General features: G+C 45.9%; 1 protein-coding gene across 3 annotated transcripts in view; it reads right to left on the bottom strand.

Annotated features, from left to right (window-relative positions):
* Positions 1-21,599, bottom strand: part of USP53 (ubiquitin specific peptidase 53) — a 262,672-nt gene that overhangs the window by 108,571 nt on the left and 132,502 nt on the right. For 2 of the 3 annotated variants that reach the window (XM_033938073.1, XM_033938093.1), the window contains one exon: positions 15,066-15,212. The exons of the other annotated variant lie outside the window; for it this stretch is intronic. In XM_033938073.1, coding sequence (XP_033793964.1) covers positions 15,066-15,212 — 147 coding nt within the window. The remainder of the gene's footprint in view (positions 1-15,065; positions 15,213-21,599) is intronic. 3 annotated transcript variants of the gene reach the window in all.

The raw sequence follows: 21,599 nt of genomic DNA, 5'->3' as shown, positions 1-21,599 counted from the left end.
TGGTCCATCAAGCCCAGTAGCCCGTTCTCATGGTGGCCAATCCAGGTCACTAGTACCTGGCCAAAACCCAAGGAGTAACAATATTCCATGCTACCAATACAGGGCAAGCTGTGGCTTCCCTCTTGTCTCTCAATAACAGACTATGGACTTTTCCTCCAGGAACTTGTCCAAACCTTTCTTAAAACCAGCTATGCTATCCATTCTTACCACATCCTCTGGCAACACGTTCCAGAGCTTAACTACTCTGTGAGTGAAAAAAATTTCCTCCTATTAGTTTTAAAAGTATTTCCCTGTAACTTCAACTAGTGTCCCCATCTAGTGTAATTTTTGACGGAGTGAAAAATTGATCCACTTGTACCCATTCTACTCCACTCAGGATTTTGTAGACTTAAGAACATAAAGAAGTTGCCTCCGCTGAGGCAGACCAGAGGTCCATCTTGCCCAGCGGTCCGCTCGCGCGGCGGCCCATCAGGCCCACTGCCTGAGCAGTGGTCCCTGACTAGCTCTATAACCTATCTCTACTCCTATTCCTGTAACTTACCTCTACTCCTATCCCTACAACCCATATCTACACCTATCTATACCCATCAATCCCTTTGTCCTCTAGGAACCTATCCAAACCTACTTTGATGCCCTGTACAGTGCTCCTGTCTACCACGGCCTCTGGAAGCACATTCCACGTATCCACCACCCTCTGGGTGAAAAATAACTTCCTAGCGTTTGTTCTAAACCTGTCCCCTTTCAATTTCTCCGAGTGCCCCCTTGTACTTGTGGTTCCCCTTAGTTTGAAAAATCTGTCCCTGTCTACTTTCTCTATGCCTTTCAGAATCTTGAAGGTTTCTATCATGTCTCCCCTAAGTCTCTGCTTCTCCAGGGAGAACAGACCTAACTGTTTCAATCTGTCAGTATATGAGAGATTTTCCATACCCGTTATCAGCTTTGTTGCTCTTCTCTGGACTCCCTCAAGTACTGCCATGTTCTTCTTGAGGTACGGCGACCAGTACTGGACACAGTATTCCAGATGCGGCCGCACCATTGCACGATATAGTGGCAGGATGACTTCCTTCGACCTGGTCGTGATACCCTTTTTAATGATACCCAACATTTTGTTTGCTTTCCTTGAGGCTGTGGCGCACTGCGCCGACGCCCTCAGTGTTGTGTCTACCATCACTCCCAGGTCTCTTTCCAGGTTACTTGCCCCTAGTAGTGCTCCCCCCATTTTGTAGCTGAACATCGGGTTCTTTTTCCCCACATGCATGACCTTGCATTTCCCCTCAGCCGTCTCTTTTTCTTCCAAGTTCCTTACACACTAACCCTAAAAAGAAAGCCAGAGTCTTTGTGGCCTTCCAACAGGCTCGTTACTGACCTACATCTTAGGGGCACTCAATCATCCTGTTTAAGAAGCTACCGGAAGAAAGTTTCTGCTGCAAAGGAAGGTAGAATACCACTTGACTGACATGAAGGCAGAACCTATTAGTAGCAAAAGGATGCATCAGCACTTGGAGATATTGTTTCTTTTGCAAACATAAGCATGAGCCTTCATCTCTGATGCTGCAATGGTTGAACAATTGCTTTCCAAGGGAAGCCAGTCTCCTTGGCTGAAACTGCAGAGCAATCAAAGCTTTGAGACTGATTGAGGTTCTACTGTGTCAGCACCATCCACAGAAGGGGCCTAAAAATATTCCACAAGAAAAGCGACATCTGGGAGAAGTGTTAGGAGAAACTGCCTGTATCTGGCCCTGACAACAGGACAGAGCAACTACCTGAACTATGAAAGTCAATCCTTGCTCAAGGGCTAACTGTAGGAAAGTAGGAGAGAAACAAGTCTGCTTTCCTGCTTACTGGAGAGGGGCACACACTATATTATGTTTTATTAAAACCACTTGTTCTTACTAGTGCTGCCTGATTGAGGGAAAAAAAATGTTGCTTCCATTTGATTTGGCCCACTGAATTTATGTTTCGATTAGATTAATTTTTCCCATCAATCTGGTGTTGTAGTCTCTTTACCCCCCCCCCCCCTTTGTCCTCTCCAACCCCACGCCGGCGCTGTAGTGTAAACAAAACTAAAAAGACTTTTCCTCTCTCTCTGCTAGGGCCTAACTCATGTTCACTGTCTAACACCAACTCTGGCAGGATATACATTGTCATCACAACATAGAATATAAAATTATTTTTCTGCCTTTTGTTGTCTGGTTATTTTATTATTCAAATCTGGTTTCTGTTTATCTTTTGTGAACTTGCTCACCAGGGTTTCCTGCCCATTTGATGTTTTCTTCTCTCTCTGTGCTCATCATCCATCTTGCATCTCTATACCTTTCCTTCCACTGCCATATCCAATATTTCTGTTTCTATCATCTCTATTCCCCTCCCTACAGCATCTCTCTTCCTCCCCTCCATCATCATGTCCAACATTTCTCCCTCTCTCTTCTCCATGCGCCTCCCTCTCTTCCCTTATGTGCAGCAGTTTTCTATCCCTATCCATCTGTGCAGCAGCATTCCTTCCCTCTTATTCCCCTCTGAGATCTGACATAGGCCTCCCAAAGCAGCAGCCGAAGGCAAAAGGCAGTGCAGGGAACAGGTTGCTTATGGCCTGCCCCACCAGGGCTTCCCTCTGCCACATTCACTATAATAATAATAATTATATTCTTGTATACCGCCATACCCAAGGAGTTCTAGGCGGTTCACATCAATTAATTAAGATACGAGCTGACACACGGATTTACAACATTTTGTCGGAGTTAAAGTAACGAAGAGGGTTATGTTGAAACATTTTATCAGAGTTTTGTCAGTTACAAGCAACGACGAAGGTTAGGTTGGAAGGTAAGAGGAAGAGAGAGAGAACCAAAAGAGGGGAGGGGGGGAAGGGGAAGAGCAGTAGGAGGGGGTGGGGGCGGGAGTTGATTTATTGCGGGGGCAAGAGGGTTAAGGGTCCTGTTCGCGGAATAGGTGCGTTTTGAGTAATTTTCTGAAGTCGAAGTAGGTAGGGGCCTCGAGTACCATTTGGGCTAGCCATGGGTTCAGCTTAGCCGCCTGGAAGGCGAAGGTTTTGTCGAGGAATCTTTTGAGCTGACATCATTTTAGGGAGGGGAAGGCGAACAGCTGAATTCTGCGGGATTTCTTATTGGTGCAATTCATAGTGAAGTGGGGATTGAGGTAACTTGATGATAGACCAAATACTGTTTTGTAGCAGAAGCAGGCAAATTTGAATAGGACTCTGGATTCGAATGGCAGCCAATGAAGTTGGTGGTAGAAAGGAGTGATGTGTTCCCATTTGCTCAGGCTGAAAATGAGGTGGACGGCAGTGTTCTGGATCATTTTTAGTCTTCTGGTGGTTTTCTTCGTGGAGCTCAGGTAAATGATATTGCAGTAATCCAGTATGCTAAGAATGGAGGATTGTACTAGTAGGCGGAATGCGGTGTCATCAAAGTATTTTTTTTATGGTGCAAAGTTTCCAGAGCACCGAGAGGCTTTTCTTGGCAGTGCGATCGATGTGATTTTCTAGGGATAGATGTTTGTCTAGCGTGATTCCCAGTATTTTTAATGTTTGTTCGAGTGGGAAAACCAATCCTTTCACTTGGATTGTGGTGTCTTTGATTTTGTCTTTGGGGGTGGCTAGGAAGAATTTTGTTTTGTCAGGGTTTAGTTTTAGTCTGTAGGAAAGCATCAAGAGTTCTATCTGATTGAGTATGCTTGCGATGTAGGCGAGTAGTTCTGGGGAGAAACTGGTTAGTGGGATGACTATTGTGATGTCATCTGCATAGATGAAAAATTTGAGCTTGAGTTTATGTAGGAAGTTACCCAGGGAGGCGAAGTAGATATTAAATAGGGTGAGGGACAGGGGGGAGTCCTGCGGAACACCGCAGGAGTTATCTCAGCTATAAGAGAAAGAGTCGTTTTTGAGTACCCTGTAGGATCTGTTTCGTAGGAACCCATGGAACCAGTTGAGGACCTGGTCGGAGATGCCAATGTGGGCCAGGCATTCTAGGAGAATGGTGTGGTCGACTAGGTCAAACACACTGCTCAGGTAGAGTTGTAAGATCAAGGCGCTGGAGCCCCGACTAAAGAGTGTGTGCAAGTGATCAAGTAAGGAGTCAATAATGGTTTCTGTGCTGTGGTTCGCGCGAAAGCCCGATTGATTGTCGCTTAGGATGTTTTTCCAGATATGCGGTGAGTTCAGCTTTTACTACCCCTTCAGCTATTTTGGTGAATAGAGGGATGCTAGCGATTGGTCTGTAATTAGATGGGGCGTTAGGAGGTTCCTTCATGTTTTTTATGATTGGGGTTATCATAATATGGCCTTGCTCTGGTGGGAAATTTCCTGAGGATAGTAGGATGTTAACCCATGTTAGCATGTTGGCTTTGAAGTGGATCGGAGCAGTTTTCATAACGTTTGGGGGGCAGGTGTCCAATTTGCAGAAGGAGTTAGTGTATTTGTTGTAGTAGTTGTTGAAGGTTTTCCAGTCGATTGTTGTGAATTGGTTCCAGTTTAGGTCAGATCTAGACCCTTGGTCTGGTTTAGCTATGTCGGTGTCTAGGAGAATGGGAAAGAGCTCAAGGGGATTGGTCAAGGTAGGTAATGTTGATCTTAGTTTTTGGATCTTGGAGTTGAAGAAATCAGCTAGGGTGTTAGCGGTTAATGTGGATTCTTCATGGTTGTTAGTGAGTGTCTCGATGTTGTACAGGTTATTAACCAGTTTAAAGAGGTTGCTACTGTTGATTGTAATGTTACCAATTTTGTGTGAGTAGAAATTTTTTCGTTTTTCCTTGGTAAGGTTTTGTAAGTTTTTAGTTTAAGTCTCCAGGCAACTCTGTGTTCCTGGGTTCCGGATTTTAGCCATAGTCTTTCTGATTTTCTAAGGTCCCTCTTTATCAGTAGCAGCTCTGAGTCGAACCATCCCTCCTGATTTGTAGTTCTGATTTGGCGGGTTTTTATGGGGGCAATTTTATTTAAAATGTTTGTGCTGTCATTGATCTAGGCGGTCATACAACCCTCCCCCCTTCAGCAACCCTTTTAGCTAAATACTTTAAAAACAAAATTACAACTGCCAGGACAAACTTCGCAGGAACCCCAACCCACCTAGAAGAGATCACAATGCCCCCCACAGAAAAAAACCTCAGCAGCAACAGATAGAACCTGGTCCCACTTCTCCACAATACAATGGTATAAAAAATACAACCAAGCAGCTTGCGACCTCAACCAATGCCCTCCATACCTATTAAAAACCTCCAGCATAAAATTCCGCACTCTCCTCATGCAATGGATACAAACAATGCTCACAGATGGCCTTTTCCCACAAGACCTCTCTGAAATCGTCACCCTGATCTTGAAGGATCCAAAAGGAGCAACAGATCAACCATCCAACTACAGGCCCATAGCCTCAATTCCACTATATGTCAAGATAATGGAAGGCCTCGAAGCTAAACTCCTCACCAACTACCTAGAAAACCACAATTTGCTCCACCCCACACAGTCTAGATTCAGAACTAACTTCAGCACTGAGTCACTACTAGGTTCCCTTATGGACACAGCTAGACAACACCTCAACACAGGCAAAAAAATGCTGATTATACAACTAGATCTCACCACAGCATTTGATCTGCTGCACTATGTAATCACAAATCAACAAAACAATACAGAAATCATTCCAAGGACTGCCTCTGGAAAATGACGAGATTTCCATTCCCTGGTGCACCATGTGATGCATGGGGAGGAGCCCAAGGCCCTGATTGGCTCAGATGCCTAAGGCCTCTCTCCTTGGCGTCATTCAAATCCAAAAATTAAAACATTCTTGATCCACAACGCTTTCAATATGGATTAACTCCTTCCTACTGTATGATACAAAAAAGAAGCGATTCCCTCTTCTGTGCTTACTGTCCCCCTAACTTTTTCTACCTCAATTTTATTGTTAGTTTCTTCTCTTCCCCTACTTCCCCACGTTTCCTGTTTGTCTAGTCCAGGGGTGTCAAACTCAAATCACATAAGGGACCAAAATCTAACACACAGGATAAGTCGCGAGCCGGATTTTTTATTAAGATACTTACCCCCTCCTTTGCTGATGCACAGCATGGGCCCAAGCACCGGCTGCTCCGCCACTCACAGGACTTCTGTGAGTGTCGGATCAATCGCTGTCGCCGGCGCCAAAACCCATGCTGCACGACAGCAAAGGAGGGGGTTAGTCTTAGTAAAAGTATAGGGATACAACCTCTTATGTCCAACATAAGAACATAAGAATTGCCGCAGCTGGGTCAGACCAGTGGTCCATCTTGCCCAGCAGTCCGCTCCCACGACAACCCTTAGATCAAAGACCAGTGCACTAACTGAGACTAGCCTTACCTGTGTACATTCTGTTCACCAGGAACTTGTCTAACTTTGTCTTAAACCCCTTGAGGGTATTTTCCCCTATAACAGCCTCCAGAAGAGCGTTCCATTTTTCCACCACTCTCTGGGTGAAGAAGAACTTCCTTACATTTGTACTAAATCTATCCCCTTTTAACTTTAGAGTGCGCCCTCTCGTTCTCTCTACCTTGGAGAGGGTAAACAACCTGTCTTTATCTACTAAGTCTATTCCCTTCATTATCTTGAATGTTTCGATCATGTCCCCTCTCAGTCTCCTCTTTTCAAGGGAGGAGAGGCCCAGTTTCTCTAATCTCTCACTGTATGGCAACTCCTCCAGGCCCTTAACCATTTTAATCGCTCTTCTCTGGACCCTTTCGAGTAGTACCATGTCCTTCTTCATGTACGGTGACCAGTGCTGGATGCAGTATTCCAGGTTGGGGCGTACCATGGCCCGGTACAGCGGCATGATAACCTTCTCCAATCTGCTCGTGATCCCTTTCTTAATCATTCCTAGCATTCTTTTCGCCACTGCTGCGCATTACGCGGACGGCTTCATCAACTTGTTGACAAGTACTCCCAGGTCTCTTTCCTGGGGGGTCTCTTCGAGTACCGCACCAGACATCCTGTATTCGTGAATAAGATTTTTGTTACCGACATGCATCACCTTGCACTTATCTATGTTAAACCTCATTTGCCATTTGGCGGCTCATTTCTCGAGCGTGTATATGTCACATTGCAGGTCTTCGCAATCCTCCTGCATCTTCACCACTCTGAATAACTTCGTATCGTCCGCAAATTTAATCATCTCGCTCGTCGTACCAGTTTCCAGGTCATTTATAAATAGGTTGAAGAGCAAGGGCCCAAGCACCGAATCCTGCAGCACTCCACTCATGACGCTTTTCCAGTCCGAGTATTGTCCATTTACCCACACTCTCTTTTTCCTATCCGCCAACCAGTTTTTAATCCACATGAGGATTTTGCCCTCAATTCCATGGCTTGCAATTTTTCGAAGTAGTCGTTCATGCAGGACCTTGTCAAATGCCTTCTGAAAATCCAGATATATAATGTCGACTAGCTCGCCCTTGTCTATCTGCCTGTTTACTCCCTCGAAGAAGTGCAGCAAGTTCGTCAAGCAAGATCTTCCCTTGCTGAAGCCGTGCTGGCTGGTCATCAACTCGTATCTGTCAAGGTGATCAATGATGTGGTCTTTTATCAACGCCTCTACCAACTTTCCCAGCACCAAGGTCTGTAGTTTCCCGGATCTCCCCTTGAACCTTTGTTGAAGATCGGTGTAACATTCGCCACTTTCCAGTCTTCTGGAATCCTTCCCGAGTTGATCGACAGATTAGCTATTAGTTGTAGCAGTTCCACTATAGCCCTTTCAGTTCTTTGATCACCCTCGGATGGATGCCATCTGGTCCCGAGGATTTATCATTTTTAAGCCTATAAATATGCCTGCATACCTCTTCTAGACTGACCATCATCCTTGTCAGTTTTCCATCCTCATTTCCTGCGTATATCCTGTTGGCTTCCGGTATGTTGCGTATATCCTCTTTGATAAAGACAGACACAAAAAATGTGTTTAGTTTGTTGGCGATTGCTTTGTCCTCCTTTACCGCTCCCTTTATTCCATGGTCATCCAATGGCCTCATCACTTCCTTCGTTGGTTGTTTCCATTTAATATATCGAAAGAATGGCTTGATGTTTTTTGCCTCCTTGGCTATTTTTTCCTCAGTCTATTTTGGCCCTTCTTACCGCCTTGTGGCACCTGCTTTGATGATGTTTGTGCTTTTTACAGTTTTTATCCGTTTTTGACCTTTTCCATTCCTTAAACGAGGTCGTCTTGTCTCTGATCGCTTCCTTCACTGCTACAGTGAGCCATGCCGTTTCTGTTCTTTTTCCTCTTGGATCCCTTGGTGATACGCAGTATATATAGATTTTGCACCTCGGTGACCGTGTCCTTAAAAAGGGACCATGTTTGCTCTAGCGTTTTACAGTGTATCTTCTTAATCTTCTTCCCCACCATGAGTCTCATCCGTTCGTAATTCCCTTTTTGGAAGTTTAGTGCCTTGGCCGATGTTCTGCTCCGATGTTTTGCCCCTGTGTCCAAGTCGAAGCAGATCATATTGTGATCACTGCTTCCCAGTGTCCCTTCTACTTCTACACCTTGCATCAGTCTTCATAGTCCATTTAGAATTAAGTCCAGAATCACATTTCCTCTCGTATTTTCCTTGACAAGTTGTTCCAGGAAGAAATTGCCTATAGCATCCAGGAACTTGGTCTCCCTACCGCAGCCGGAGGTGTCTTGGTTCCAGCCTATCCCTGGATAGTTGAAGTCACACATAATAACCACGTTGCCTCCCTTTCAGTTGTGTTTAATCTTATCCGTCATCTCTCCATCAATTTCTTCGGACTGCCCTGGGGGTCGGTAGTAGATGCCGATTTTCGTTTCCATTCCTATTGTCCCTGGAATTTTGGCCCATAGAGACTCTATCCTATTTTTTGTTTCCGGCGTGTTCTCTCTGGTAGACTCAATGCCCCCAAATTTTTGACCCACTCTTGTCTCTGCAGTATAGCTTGTATCCTGGTAGCACAGTGTCCCAGACGTTTTCCTCATTCCACCACATTTCCGTGATGCCGATGATAAAGCTTATCTTTTTGTGCCATAGCTTCTAATTCACCCATCTTATTCTTCAGGCTCCTTGCGCTCGTGTAAATACACTTGAGTTTGTGGCCTGTTACTTTCTTGCAATTCCTTCCTTCTTGTGTCCCTTTCGATCCGTCAGGATTTCTGTCTTCCCTATGATCCGGTGCGTCTTCCCTGTTATCTTTCTGCATGGTATCCTCTAGGTATACCGGTTTCCGAACCATCGACTCTCGGTCAACTGTCGGCTTTCCCCTTCTTTCTAGTTTAAAAACTTCTAAATTTCTCTCTTGATGTTGCTTGCAAACAACCTCGTTCCGTCTCTGCTGAGGTGGAGTCCATCCTTCCTGAATAGCTTGCTCTTCCCCCAGAATGTCATCCAGTTGCACACAAAGTGGAATCCTTCTTCCTCACACCAGCGCCTCATCCATGCGTTGATTGCTTGCAGCTCCGTCTGCCTCTTCTTGTCGGCCCTGGGTACCGGCAGGATCTCTGAGAACGCTACCCTCTGCGTTCTGGTCTTCAGCTTCCCTCCTAGGATCCAGAACTGGTCCTTCAGTCCTTCCTGTTGCTCACGTTGTTAGTCCCCACATGGATGATCACCTTCCTCTTCCACGCTGTTGATGATCCTGTCGATGCGGCTCACTATGTCTTCTACCTTGGCTCCCAGTAGGCAGGTCACCAGCCGATCCTGTCTTCCTCCCACTATGTGGCTGTCGACTTATCTGATGATGGAGTCCCCCACAATGATTGCTGTCCTCTCAATCTTCTCTTGCCTCTCTAGCCGCAGGTCCGTATCCCTGGTGTATGTCCATCTCTCCAGCCATAGGTCCATGTCCACATCCTGGTGTTGGCTTGCACCGGCTTCGTCTTCTTGTGGGTTCCCTCTGCTGTTTCCAGATCTCGCTGAAGTGGCACTCATTTCTTCCTTGTGGTCATCCTCCAGATGGTCCTCACTCTCCGTAGGTGTATCTCGGCAGTTCCATTGTTGTTGTTGGTTTTCCACGGCCTCCCTGTATGCCTCCTAGATGAACGTCTCTAACTCCCGGACTTCTTCCTCGATGGTTTCTTTTGTCTTGATGTTCGCTGTATCCCTGTCCTCCTCTGCTGCTTTAAGTTCCTCCAGTTCCAGTATTCTGCCCTCCAGGAATCTGTCTTGTTTCTTCAGGGTCTCCAGTTCCCTGCATCAAGTGCATACATAAGACCGCCTCCGAAAGGGGAGGTAGTCATACATATGGCAGATGGTGCAGAAAACTGGGTAGCTCATCTTCCTGCTCCTGTCCGCTGCTTCCATTGCTGGTCTGCTGTAGCTGTCCTCTGCGTTGGCTGCGATTGCTCTCTTGGCCTGTTTGTGTGTCCTCTGTGTCTGCTGCAGCTGCCCTCTGCTCTCCAGGCCTGTTTGTGTGTCCTCTGTGCCTGCTGTGGCTGCCCTCTGCTCTCCTTTGCAGTGACTCGTCCCTTCTTAAAGGCCCTTCGCAAAGGCGCTCTCGCTAAGGCGAGCGCCTTTAATGCTCACCTTTGATGTGCGCTGAATGGCTGAGCGCCGTTGGCCCCTCCCCTTTTAAGGGAGAGCTCAGATCAGATCTTCTGCTGACGTCACTCCTTTCCCAGCCTCCTATTTCCTTCTCTCACTCCTCCTCTCGGTCCAAAATTTTGCTCCCTCTCTTTTCTTCTTCTCTCCCCCCTTGATGCTGAACAATGAGATGGAAGGAAAAAAAAAAAAAAAGATGCTGCATCGCCCCCTCCTTCCACCCTCAGGCCTAACATTTCTCCCTCCCTTCCATCTCCAGATCCAACTTCTCTTCCTTTCTCCTCCCAACTGCCCCCATCCCATCTCTCCCAGTCTGCCTGCCTGCCTCCCCCCAGGTCCACCATTTCTCCCTTTCTCTTCCCAACGGTTCTCCCTTCAAGTATCTTTTTCCCTCTTCCTTCACACTACCCCAAGGTCCTACCTCTCTCACTTCATCTCACTCTTTTCATAGCCCAGCATGCCTTTCCCTCTAGCACCGATCCCTCTCCTCACAGCTCAGCATGCCTTTCTCTCCAATGCCAGTCCCTCTCTTCTCACAGCCTAGCATGTCTTTCCCTCCAGCGCCGCCAAGCCGAGGAATCTGCCGGCCTCAGCAATTCGACAGTGTTGTATGTGGCTCCCCCTCCTGCTTTTCGCCTTCCGCAGTCTGTCTCCAATGAGGCGCAACTTCCTGTTTCTGCCCAGGTGGACCGCAGCAGACGAAAGCAGGAGGGGGAGCCACATACATCGCTGCCGAAGCTGGCAGATTTTCCGGCGTGATGGACCAGCGCGGGAAAGAGGACACGCTGGGCTTTGAGAAGGGGAAGTTCAGGAGCATTGCCGTGGGCCACATAAAAGGCCAGGCGTGCTGAATTCGGCTCACGGGCCTTGTGTTTTGACACATGTGGTCTAGTCTGTCTTCTCCCTACTTAATATTTTAAGATGATAGTTTTTTCTTTTGTTTTAACTTTTACCATTTTTTATCATTGTAAACCGTTTAGATCAGGGGATAAGCAATTCTGGTCCTCGAGAGCACAGGCAGGTCAGATTTTCTGGATATCCACAATAAATATGCATGAGATAGATTTGCATCTCAAGGAGGCAGTGCATGTAAATCCATCTCATATATATTTATTGTGGATATCCTGAAAACCTGATCTGTCTGTGGCTGTCGAGGACCAGAATTGTCTACCCTGGTCTAGATACCTGGGACAGACAGTATAATAAAAAAAACTAATAAACTTGGTAAACAGTTACCAACAGGTAGACCATAGAAACATAGAACTAGACGGCAGATAAGGGCCCAAGGCCCATCCAGTCTGCCCACCCTAATGTCCCTCCCCTACCTTTGCCCTGTGAATAGATCCCATGTGCCGATCCCATTTGGCCTTAAAATCAGGCACGCTGCTGGCCTCAATCACCTGTAGTGAAAGACTATTCCAGCGATCAACCACTCTTTCAGTGAAAAAGAATTTCCTGGTGTCACCTCGTAGTTTCCCGCCCCTGATTTTCAACGGATGCCCTCTTATTGTCGTGGGACCCTTGAAAAAGAAGATATCTTCCTCCGCCTCGATTCGGCCCGTAAGATACTTGAACGTCTCGATCATGTCTCCCCTCTCTCTGCGCTCCTCGAGCGAGTATAGCTGTAATTTGTCAAGCCGTTTTTCGTACGGAAGATCCTTGAGTCCCGAGACCATCCGGGTGGCCATTCTTTGCACCGACTCCAGTCTCAGCACATCCTTGCGATAATGCGGCCTCCAGAATTGCACATAGTATTCCAGGTGGGGCTTCATCATGGATCTATACAATGGCATAATGACTTCCGCCTTACGACTGACGAAACCCCTTCGTATGCAGCCCATGATTTGTCTTGCCTTGGACGAAGCCTGCTCCACTTGATTGGCAGACTTCATGTCCTCACTGACGATTACCCCCAAGTCTCGTTCTGATACCGTTTTTGCTAGGATCTCGCCATTAAGGGTACAAGACTTGCACGGATTCTGGTTGCCCAGGTGCATAACTTTGCATTTTTTGGCATTGAAGTTGAGTTGCCATGTCCTAGACCATCGCTCCAGTAGGAGTAGGTCGTGCATCATGTTGTCGGGCATTGAATCTTCGTCTGTTGTGCATTTGCCCACTACATTACTCAGTTTGGCATCATCGGCGAATAATGTTATTTTACCTCGAAGCCCTTCTGCCAAGTCTCTTATAAAGATGTTGAATAGGATTGGGCCCAAGACTGAGCCCTGTGGTACTCCACTAATCACCTCTGTCATTTCGGAGGGGGTGCCGTTCACCACCACCCTTTGGAGCCTGCCTCCAAGCCAGCTCCCAACCCATTTCGTCAATGTGTCACCTAATCCTATAGAACTCATCTTGCTCAGTAACCTGCGGTGTGGTACGCTATCGAATGCTTTGCTAAAGTCCAGGTACACGATGTCCAGGGACTCCCCAATATCCAGCTTCCCTGTCACCCAGTCAAAGAAGCTGATCAGGTTGGATTGGCAGGATCTCCCCTTAGTAAATCCATGTTGTCGGGGATCCCGTAGATTCTCCTCATCCAGGATCTTATCTAATTGGCGTTTGATTAGAGTTTCCATTAGTTTGCTCACTATCGATGTTAGACTCACTGGTCTGTAGTTTGCTGTCTCCATCTTTGAGCCTTTCTTGTGGAGTGGAATGACGTTAGCCGTCCTCCAGTCCAACTTGACGCTGCCTGTACTAAGGGAGAGGTTGAAAAGCGCGGACAGTGGCTCCGCCAAGACATCACTCAGCTCCCTAAGCACCCTGGGGTGCAGGTTGTCCGGCCCCATTGCCTTGCTAACCTTGAGCCTTGACAGCTCACCGTAGACACTGCTGGGCGTAAACTCAAAGTTACTAAACGGGTCAACTGAGCCAACCCTTGTCTGTAGCTGAGGGCCGAGCCCTGGCGCTTCTCGGGTGAAGACTGAGCAGAAGTATTCATTTAATAGTTGGGCTTTTTCCGAATCTTTTTCCACATAGTCTCCGTCTGGTTTCCTAAGACGTACAATCCCGCCTGAGTTTTTTCTTCTTTCTTCCTGTCTTTTTTTTCCCGATAACTAAAACCCCTGGGTTTTTGTTTTTGCATAACCAAGCATTGTTAGTGCATCAATCGCTTGGCTACTTTACATGGTGTTTTAGCTAATTTGCATGGCCTGACTGAAAAATGAGCAATTAAGGGGAAAAATACACAGTGAGCCGTTTTGTGCATTGGGTCAATAGAAGTGATCGTCGCTTTAGTGATGATCGCTTACTTTAGTGCATCTAGCCCCTAGTCTTTACCTTCAGGTGCTTGATGGAAGTAATTGAGAAGGGGGATATTATTTTATTTGGCACCAGTATTATGGAATGCCCTTGCCATTTAGCTCCAGGAGAAGCAACCCTTGGTGCGGTTAAAGAAAATGTTTTAAGCTCATTTTTTTTCAGCAGTCTTTCTTCGTATCTCTTCTTGGCTATTAGCATGGAGGGATCTGAGGATTGGTGTGTGTAAATTTGGTGTGTTAGTGCCAACTCTTGTGTTTATGTTGGGTGATTTTATTTTGGCTGGGGGAAGACTTGCTTTGTTACTAATGGAGTTCCGTTTATGGTTTTATTTGATTTTATTGTAAACCGCTTGGTGTGTTTTGGGAGTAGAGCGTAATATTGAATATGAATAAACTAAACTGTGAACACACATGGAGTTCTAACATACCTGTATACTTAACCCACAGCTATTCAGTCCACCATGAAGATATTGGATGTAACTCTGGACCAATGCATAACCATGAAAGACCAGGTGGACTCCATAATCAAAAAGGGCTTTTTCACTCTCTGGAAACTGAGATCCGTTAAGTCATATTTTGATACGTCAGCATTCAGAATCCTGGTACAATCACTCGTACTAAGTCAACTTGACTACTGCAACATCGCCTATTTAGCAATTTCCCAAAAGAATATGCGACGTCTGCAACTAGTGCAAAATGCAGCAGTAAGACTTATCTTCGGGTTAAAGAAATTTGATCACGTGATACCTTACTACCGGCAGTTGCACTGGCTACCGACAGAAGCATGCGTAAAGTTTAAGTTCGCCTGCCTCTGCTTCAAAGTACTCTATGGTCTAGCCCCTAAATACATAACGGACCTTTTCACCTTCTCCACCAACAAACACAAGAGAATCTCACATCTGAACTTCGTTTCCCCCCCAGTCAGAGGTTGCAAACTAAAAAAACACCACGAACACCTTCTCTCACATCAAGCAGCATTATGGGGCAAAGACCTAGAACAATTACTTTCGCCCACCACTTATGAGGAATTCAGGAAGCGCCTAAAAACATACCTATTCCGGAAGTACCTAGACAACTGACCCATACACCTCTCTCAATAACGGTTTCTTGACTTATTCTCAATCTCTTCTCTCTCAAGTTCACTCATTTTGTACCTCTTGTAATCTTTTTGTAAACCGCATAGAACTTCACAGTATTGCGGTATATAAACTGTTATTATTATTATTATTTATAATGAACAAAACTGCAAACTTTGTTGCAGAATTGCTCAGAAACAAATTGCAAACTCACCTCTGTGTATCCCAAGATCTCTCCTATGTCCTCTTTCTAGCATTTTTCTTTGGGAAGACGTAAGGTTTTTTACATCAACTGCTTTTTGAGCGCACTCTCTGGAGATGTCTTTCATCTTCTCCCTTTGATCAACATGACCTAGTCGAACTACAAGCACAATGTTTTCCATTTTATAAGTTAAAACATTCAAAATTGTTAACTAAAGACACATTTTCATTTCACTTCAGTGACTCAAAGTTAGGCAAGTTGAAAGATTCCCAGAGTCTACACTACTAAAATATAGTGTAACCTTTCATGCAGAAAAATAAAAAAGGTCTGTTCCCTTAGGCTTCCATGGTTGGCATCATGCTTTTTACAGTTTTCCAGGTTTTGCCGCATGTGGTCAGGTAGAACTGATGTTTCAGCCATCACAGGATATGTTGCGAGGTCTGCAGATTATTTTTATATTTAGCGGGTCCCGAAACCCGAATGGTTGGGGCTTGAAGTCAATGAGGCAGGAAAGTCTGTAGGTCACAAATTTTGAATTATGTTGGGAAAATCAGTTGGTGTCTCTTCCCCATACAACAGAAAGTTCTCTGGTGAGTTTACCTGACCAAACGCGGTGAGATCCAGAAAACTGCAGCCAAGGAAGCCTAAGAGAACATATACCTCAGCTTCACGGGGAAAACACTCCACTATGTAATCACTTCAAACAGTAGGACAATTAAACATAGAAACATGATGGCAGATAAAGGCCAAATGGCCAAACTAGTCTGCCCATCCAAAGTAACCATCATCTCTTTCTCTGAGAGAACCCACGTGCCTATCCCAGGCCCTTTTGAATTCAGACACAGTCTCTGTTTCCACCACCTCTTCCAGGAGACTGTTCCATGCATCTACCACCCTTTCCGTAAAAAAGTATTTCCTCAGATTACTCCGGAGCCTATCACCTCTTAACTTCATCCTATGCCCTCTCATTGCAGTTTCCTTTCAAATGAAAGAGACGCGACTCATGCGCATTTATAATTAGGTATAGAAATTCCACTAACAGTACTCATAGGAATCTCAATACCATCACTTGCAAAAGATCTGAATATCATGTACCATAGTTATCTATACCATGTTGCTATGTAAATGCAAGGCCCGTTTGCAACAAAACTTCAATATTTCAAGGCATGATTGTGGAATCCGAACTTGGAATTGTGTTTATTGTGGAGACATGGCTAAAGAATAATAGAATCACCTGCTATCAAGCACACTTTGTTTAAGAGTAATAACAGTCAGTGTTCACTTCACAGAGATAACCGATCTCCAGTGTCTGCAGTCAGACCTCAGAGCAAGTCATAAGGAGTAACTCATATGCAGACTATCATTGATCGTATGTCATCTCAGGAAGACAATTATAGTGAGCAATTTTGACTGTTGAAGGGTTTTTGTAAAGAATAACAGATCCATTAAGAGGTTTGCACAATGAGCTATAAAACAATACAGATTAACAGAGGAAAAAGGGAGGAATAGCTATAAGAGGTTTTTTTTGGAAATTGAAAAAGTTAGATCCATGTGTGAACCAGATACAAGAGTTTTTATTCTGTCAACTTAAGAGATCCTGCACAACAGACTTTTCACTATTGATTTTAAAAGTATTTCCCTGTAACTTCATCGAGTGTCCCCCTAGTCTTTGTAATTTTTGACGGAGTGAAAAATCAATCCACTTGTACCCGTTCTACTCCACTCAGGATTTTGTAGACTTCAATTATATCTCCCCTCAGCTGTCTCTTTTCCAAGCTGAAGAGCCCTAACTGTTTAAGTCTTTCCTCATACGAGAGGAGTTCCATCCCCTTTATCATCTTGTTCGCTCTTCTCTGAACCTTTTCTAATGCCATTATATCTTTGAGATAAGGAGACCAGAATTGAATGCAATACTCCAGGTGAGGTCACACCATGGAGCAATACAGAGGCATTATAACATTTTTAGTCATGTTAACCATCCCTTTTTAAATAATTTCATGCATTTTGTTTGCTTTTCTGGTTGCTGCCGCACAATGGGCAGAAGGTTTCATCATTTTGTCTACAATGACACCCACATCTTTTGCTTGGGATCTAACCCCCAAGGTGAACCCTAATATCTGGTAACTGTGATTTGGATTATTCTTCTAAATGTGCATCACTTTGCTTCTGTCCACATTAAATTTCATCTGCCACTTGGACGCCCAGTTTTCCAATTTCCTAAGGTCTGCCTGCAATTTTTCACAATCCGCATGCGTTTTAACAACTTTGAACAGTTTAGTGTCATCTGCAAATTTAATCACCTCACTCGTCGTTCCAATTTTCAGATAATTTATAAATAAGTTAAATAGCACTGGTCCCAGTACAGACCTCTGTGGCACTCCACTGTTTACTCTTCTCCATTGAGAAAAATAACCATTTAACCCTACCCTCTGTTTTCTATCCGATAACCAATTCCTAATCCACAACTGAACTTTGCCACCTAAACCATGACTCTTTAATTTTCTCAGGAGCCTCTCGTGGGGAACTTTATCAAAAGTTTACTGAAAATCTAGAGACACTATATCAACCGGCTCACCTTTATCCACAAGTGTATTCATACCTTCAAAGAAGTCAAATAAATTGGTGAGGCAACATCTCCCTCGGCTGAACCCATGCTGTCTCATTAAATGAGGTTTGTCTATATGTTCCATAATTTTATTTTTTTATAATTGTTTCCACCATTTTGCCCAGCATCGAAGTCAGCTTACTGGTCTATAATTTCCTGGATCACCCCCTGGAACCTTTTAAAAAATCGGTGTCACATTGGCCACCCTCCAGTCTTATGCTAGGTTTTAAAGAAAAATTAAAAATTACTAACAATAGCTCTGCAAGTTCATTTTTCAATTCTATCAGCACTCTGGGATGTATACCATCTGGTCGAGGTGATTTGCTACTGTTCAATTTGTCAAACTGATCCATTACATCATACTGTTCTACAGGAATTTGTAAAAGTAAATTAGCAGGTAAGAACCCAATTTCTCCTTCTTTAGCACTCTCCAGACCATCATGGGTGGGACTCCAGAATATGCGCACTGAACACCGCATCCTGATGCGCCTGAACATCCACATGGTAGTGTCTGACAAAGGAATGTAGAGAAGACCAGACCGCTGCCTTACAAATATCCACAGGAGGCACCCAAGAAGCTGCCTGACCATGAATAGAATGGGCCTTGAGAAATTCCAGAACAGTCTTTTAATGGAAAAGATAAGCGGAAGCAATAGCCTCCTAGATCCAGCGCGCAATGGTAGCCTTGGAAGCGCCATCCCCCCTACGAGGACCCGCTTGAAGGACAAAAAAATGATCCAATTTCCTGATCTCCTGGGTCCTCCGCAAGTAGGAGCGAAGGACCCGACCAACATCCAATTTGTGCAACTGTTTCTGCTCAGAAACTGCCTGACTACTCAGAACTAGGAGGACCACAGACCAATTGACATGAAAAGGAGAAACTACCTTTGGCAGAAAGGAAGGAACAGGCCTCAACACTACCCGTTCCCTAGAAAACTCGAGGAAGGGAGACCTGCAAGAGAGAGCCTGCAGCTCCGAAACACGTCTAGCCAAGAAAACTACCTTAAGAGTAAGGTCCTTCAATGTGCAGACGCCCAAAGGCTCAAACAGGGGGTACACAAGCCCAGACAGGACCAGACAGTCGCACGGGAGGCTTGAGCAATTTGGTTGCCCGCAAGAAGCGGACATCAGGAATGGCGATCAGACGCTGACCTCTTAATACATAGTAACGTAGTAGATGACAGCAGATAAAGACCCGAATGGTCCATCCAGTCTGCCCAACCACAAAATACCCACGAAAGGCTGAAAGGGCCTAAAGCTGAACCCAGAGAGAAGACCAAGCCAGGCCCCTGTCCAGGCCATCCTGCAAAAATTCTAAGATGTTAGGCACGGAAGCGCAAAAAGTAACCACTCCTCGCACCATACACCACTCCTCAAATACACGCCAAACTCACACATAAGCACGAGACATGGAAAGTCTGCGAGACCCCAAGAGAGTGGAGATCACTTTGTCTGAATACCCCTTTTTATCTAGATGATTCCTTTCAAGAGTCAAGCTGTAAGACAAAAGGGACTCGGATCGAACATGGGAATGGGGCCCTGAGTCAGAAGATTGTGTGAAAGAGGCAGAGGATCCGACACCAGATGCCTCACCAGATCCGCGTACCACAGTCACCTAGGCCAATCTGAAGCAACCAGAACCACAAGGCCCGGATGTCGAACTATGCGGAGAAGAACTCTGCCTACTAATGGCCAAGGAGGGAACACATACAACAGCCCCTCCGTTGGCCATGGTTGAACCAGAGCATCCAGACCCTCGGCATGACCGTCTCTGCGACGACTGAAGAAGCGGGGAGTTTTGGCATTGACTCTTGTGGCCATCAGGTCCATTAGGGGCTGACCCCAAGACTGCACTATCAACTGAAAGGCCAAGTGGCTTAGACACCACACTCCGGGATCTAACATGTGATGAATGAGGAAGTCCACTTGAACATTCTCCATTCCTGCTATGTGGAAGGCCGAGATGTCCTGAAGATGCGACTCTGCCCAGAGCATGAGCAGAGCCGCCTCCTGTGCCACCTGAGTGCTCTTGGTGCCCCCCTGATGAGTGACATAGGCCACCGACGTGGCATTGTCTGACAGAACCCAGATCAATCTGCCTGTCAAGAAGGAGTGGAAGGATAACGGCGCCAGACGGATGGCTCTGATCTTCAGAACATTGATCTACCAGGTCGCCTCCTCCATGGACCAGGTGCCCTGAACTGAGTGAACTAGACACTGAGCTCCCCAACTGAGAAGACTGGCATCCGTGAGAAGCACCGTCCACTGTGGCTGATCCAGAATCATCTGCTGAACAAGATGGGAGGTCTAGAGCCACCAACGAAGACTGGAGCGAGCCAAGCCCCTCAAGAGGAACAGGGTGATTTAGACCGAGGATCAGGGGCAACCACCTCTGAAGCAGGGCATACTGAAGAGGACGCATGTGGGCCCGAGCCCACCTCACCATGTCGGAGAAGTTGCCATTGATCCCCAAGACTTGGAGAAAATCCTGCGCCCGAGAACATTGGGATGCCATAGGCAGGCAAATTTGAGAGCAAAATTTGCTTACCCGGGCCTCTGGGAGGAAGACCTTCCCCCCAAGGAGGTGTCAAACACCACCCTAAGATACTCCCAAGTGCTGCGAGGGGGCTAACTGGCTCTTAGCAAAGTTGAGAACCCATCCCAACGACTGCAGCAACTCCACCACCCAAACCATGACCCAAGTGTTCTCCTGGAAGGATTTTGCACCAATCAACCAATCGTCCAAGTAAGGATGAACCAGAATGCCCTCTGTCCATAAGGCCGCTGCTACGACCACCATAACCTTGGTGAACGTCCGGGGAGCCTTGGCCAGACTAAAAGGGAGTGTACAGAACTGAAAGTGCTGGACCAAGATCGCAAAACGAAGGAAGCGCTGATGGGAAGTCTGGATTGGAATGTCAGGTCAAGAGGTTATATACTCCCCTGACTGAACTGCCAGAATCACCAATCGCAATGTCTCCATGCAAAAAGACGGAACTCTGAGAGCCCTGTTGACCTCCCTTCAAATCTAAGATGGGCCAGAAAGTGCCCTCTTTCTTGGGCACCACAAAGTAAATCAAGCACCTGCCGGTGCCTGACTCCTGAGGGGGCACTGGAACCACAGCTATGAGATCTAGCAATTTTTGAAGGGTCTGGCGAAAAGCCTGCTTCTTCCACTCGGCGCGACAAGGCGAAGCTAAAAAAACCATCTGGTAAGGAATGGGCAAACTCTAGAGCAGAACCGTCCTGAATCACCTCCAAGACCCACTGATCCGATGTGATCTCTGAACATTTGTGAGAAAATTTGCGCAGCCAGGCACCCACCCATCATCTTAGACTCCTCTCTCTCCTTCAATGATCACCTCAACTCCCTGGTAAAAAAATGCTTCTTTAGCCTCCATATGTTGAGGAAAGTAAGATCTTGCTTTCATCATTCTCATTTCGCCATCCTCGTTCAATCCACCATCCTCTCTAGACTAGACTACTGCAACTCCATCTATATAAGCCTAACTAAGAAAAACCTCCATAGACTTCAGCTAATTCAGAACGCCGCGGCCAAGCTTATTTTCGCAAAAGGCAAGTTCGATCATGTTTCCCCACTCCTCTCCAAGCTTCACTGGCTCCCAGTATACTCCAGAGTCCTCTATAAATGTGCCTGCTTAGCCTTCAAGATTCTACATGGCGTCCTTCCTCCCGTTATCCCACTCTTCTGGAATTCCTCAAACCCGCTCTCTTCTAGACCCTCCCAAAAACTGAAACTATCTTTCCCATCTATAAAAGGTATATCCCGCGCAGGAAAACTTGGAACATCCCTCCCCTTTAGAACCACGGAACTCTGGAACAACCTCTCCTCCCCGCTCAGAAATTCTAGCTCCTTCCAATCCTTCCGTAAACGCTTGAAAACTTGGCTCTTCTCAAAAATCTAATCACCTCCCGTTCTC

The sequence above is a fragment of the Geotrypetes seraphini genome, chromosome 1 (assembly GCF_902459505.1).
Source record: "Geotrypetes seraphini chromosome 1, aGeoSer1.1, whole genome shotgun sequence".
NCBI classification, from domain to species: Eukaryota; Metazoa; Chordata; class Amphibia; order Gymnophiona; family Dermophiidae; genus Geotrypetes; species Geotrypetes seraphini.
Note: the sequence above shows the minus strand (reverse complement) of the source record. Positions and strands in the feature narration are given on the sequence as shown.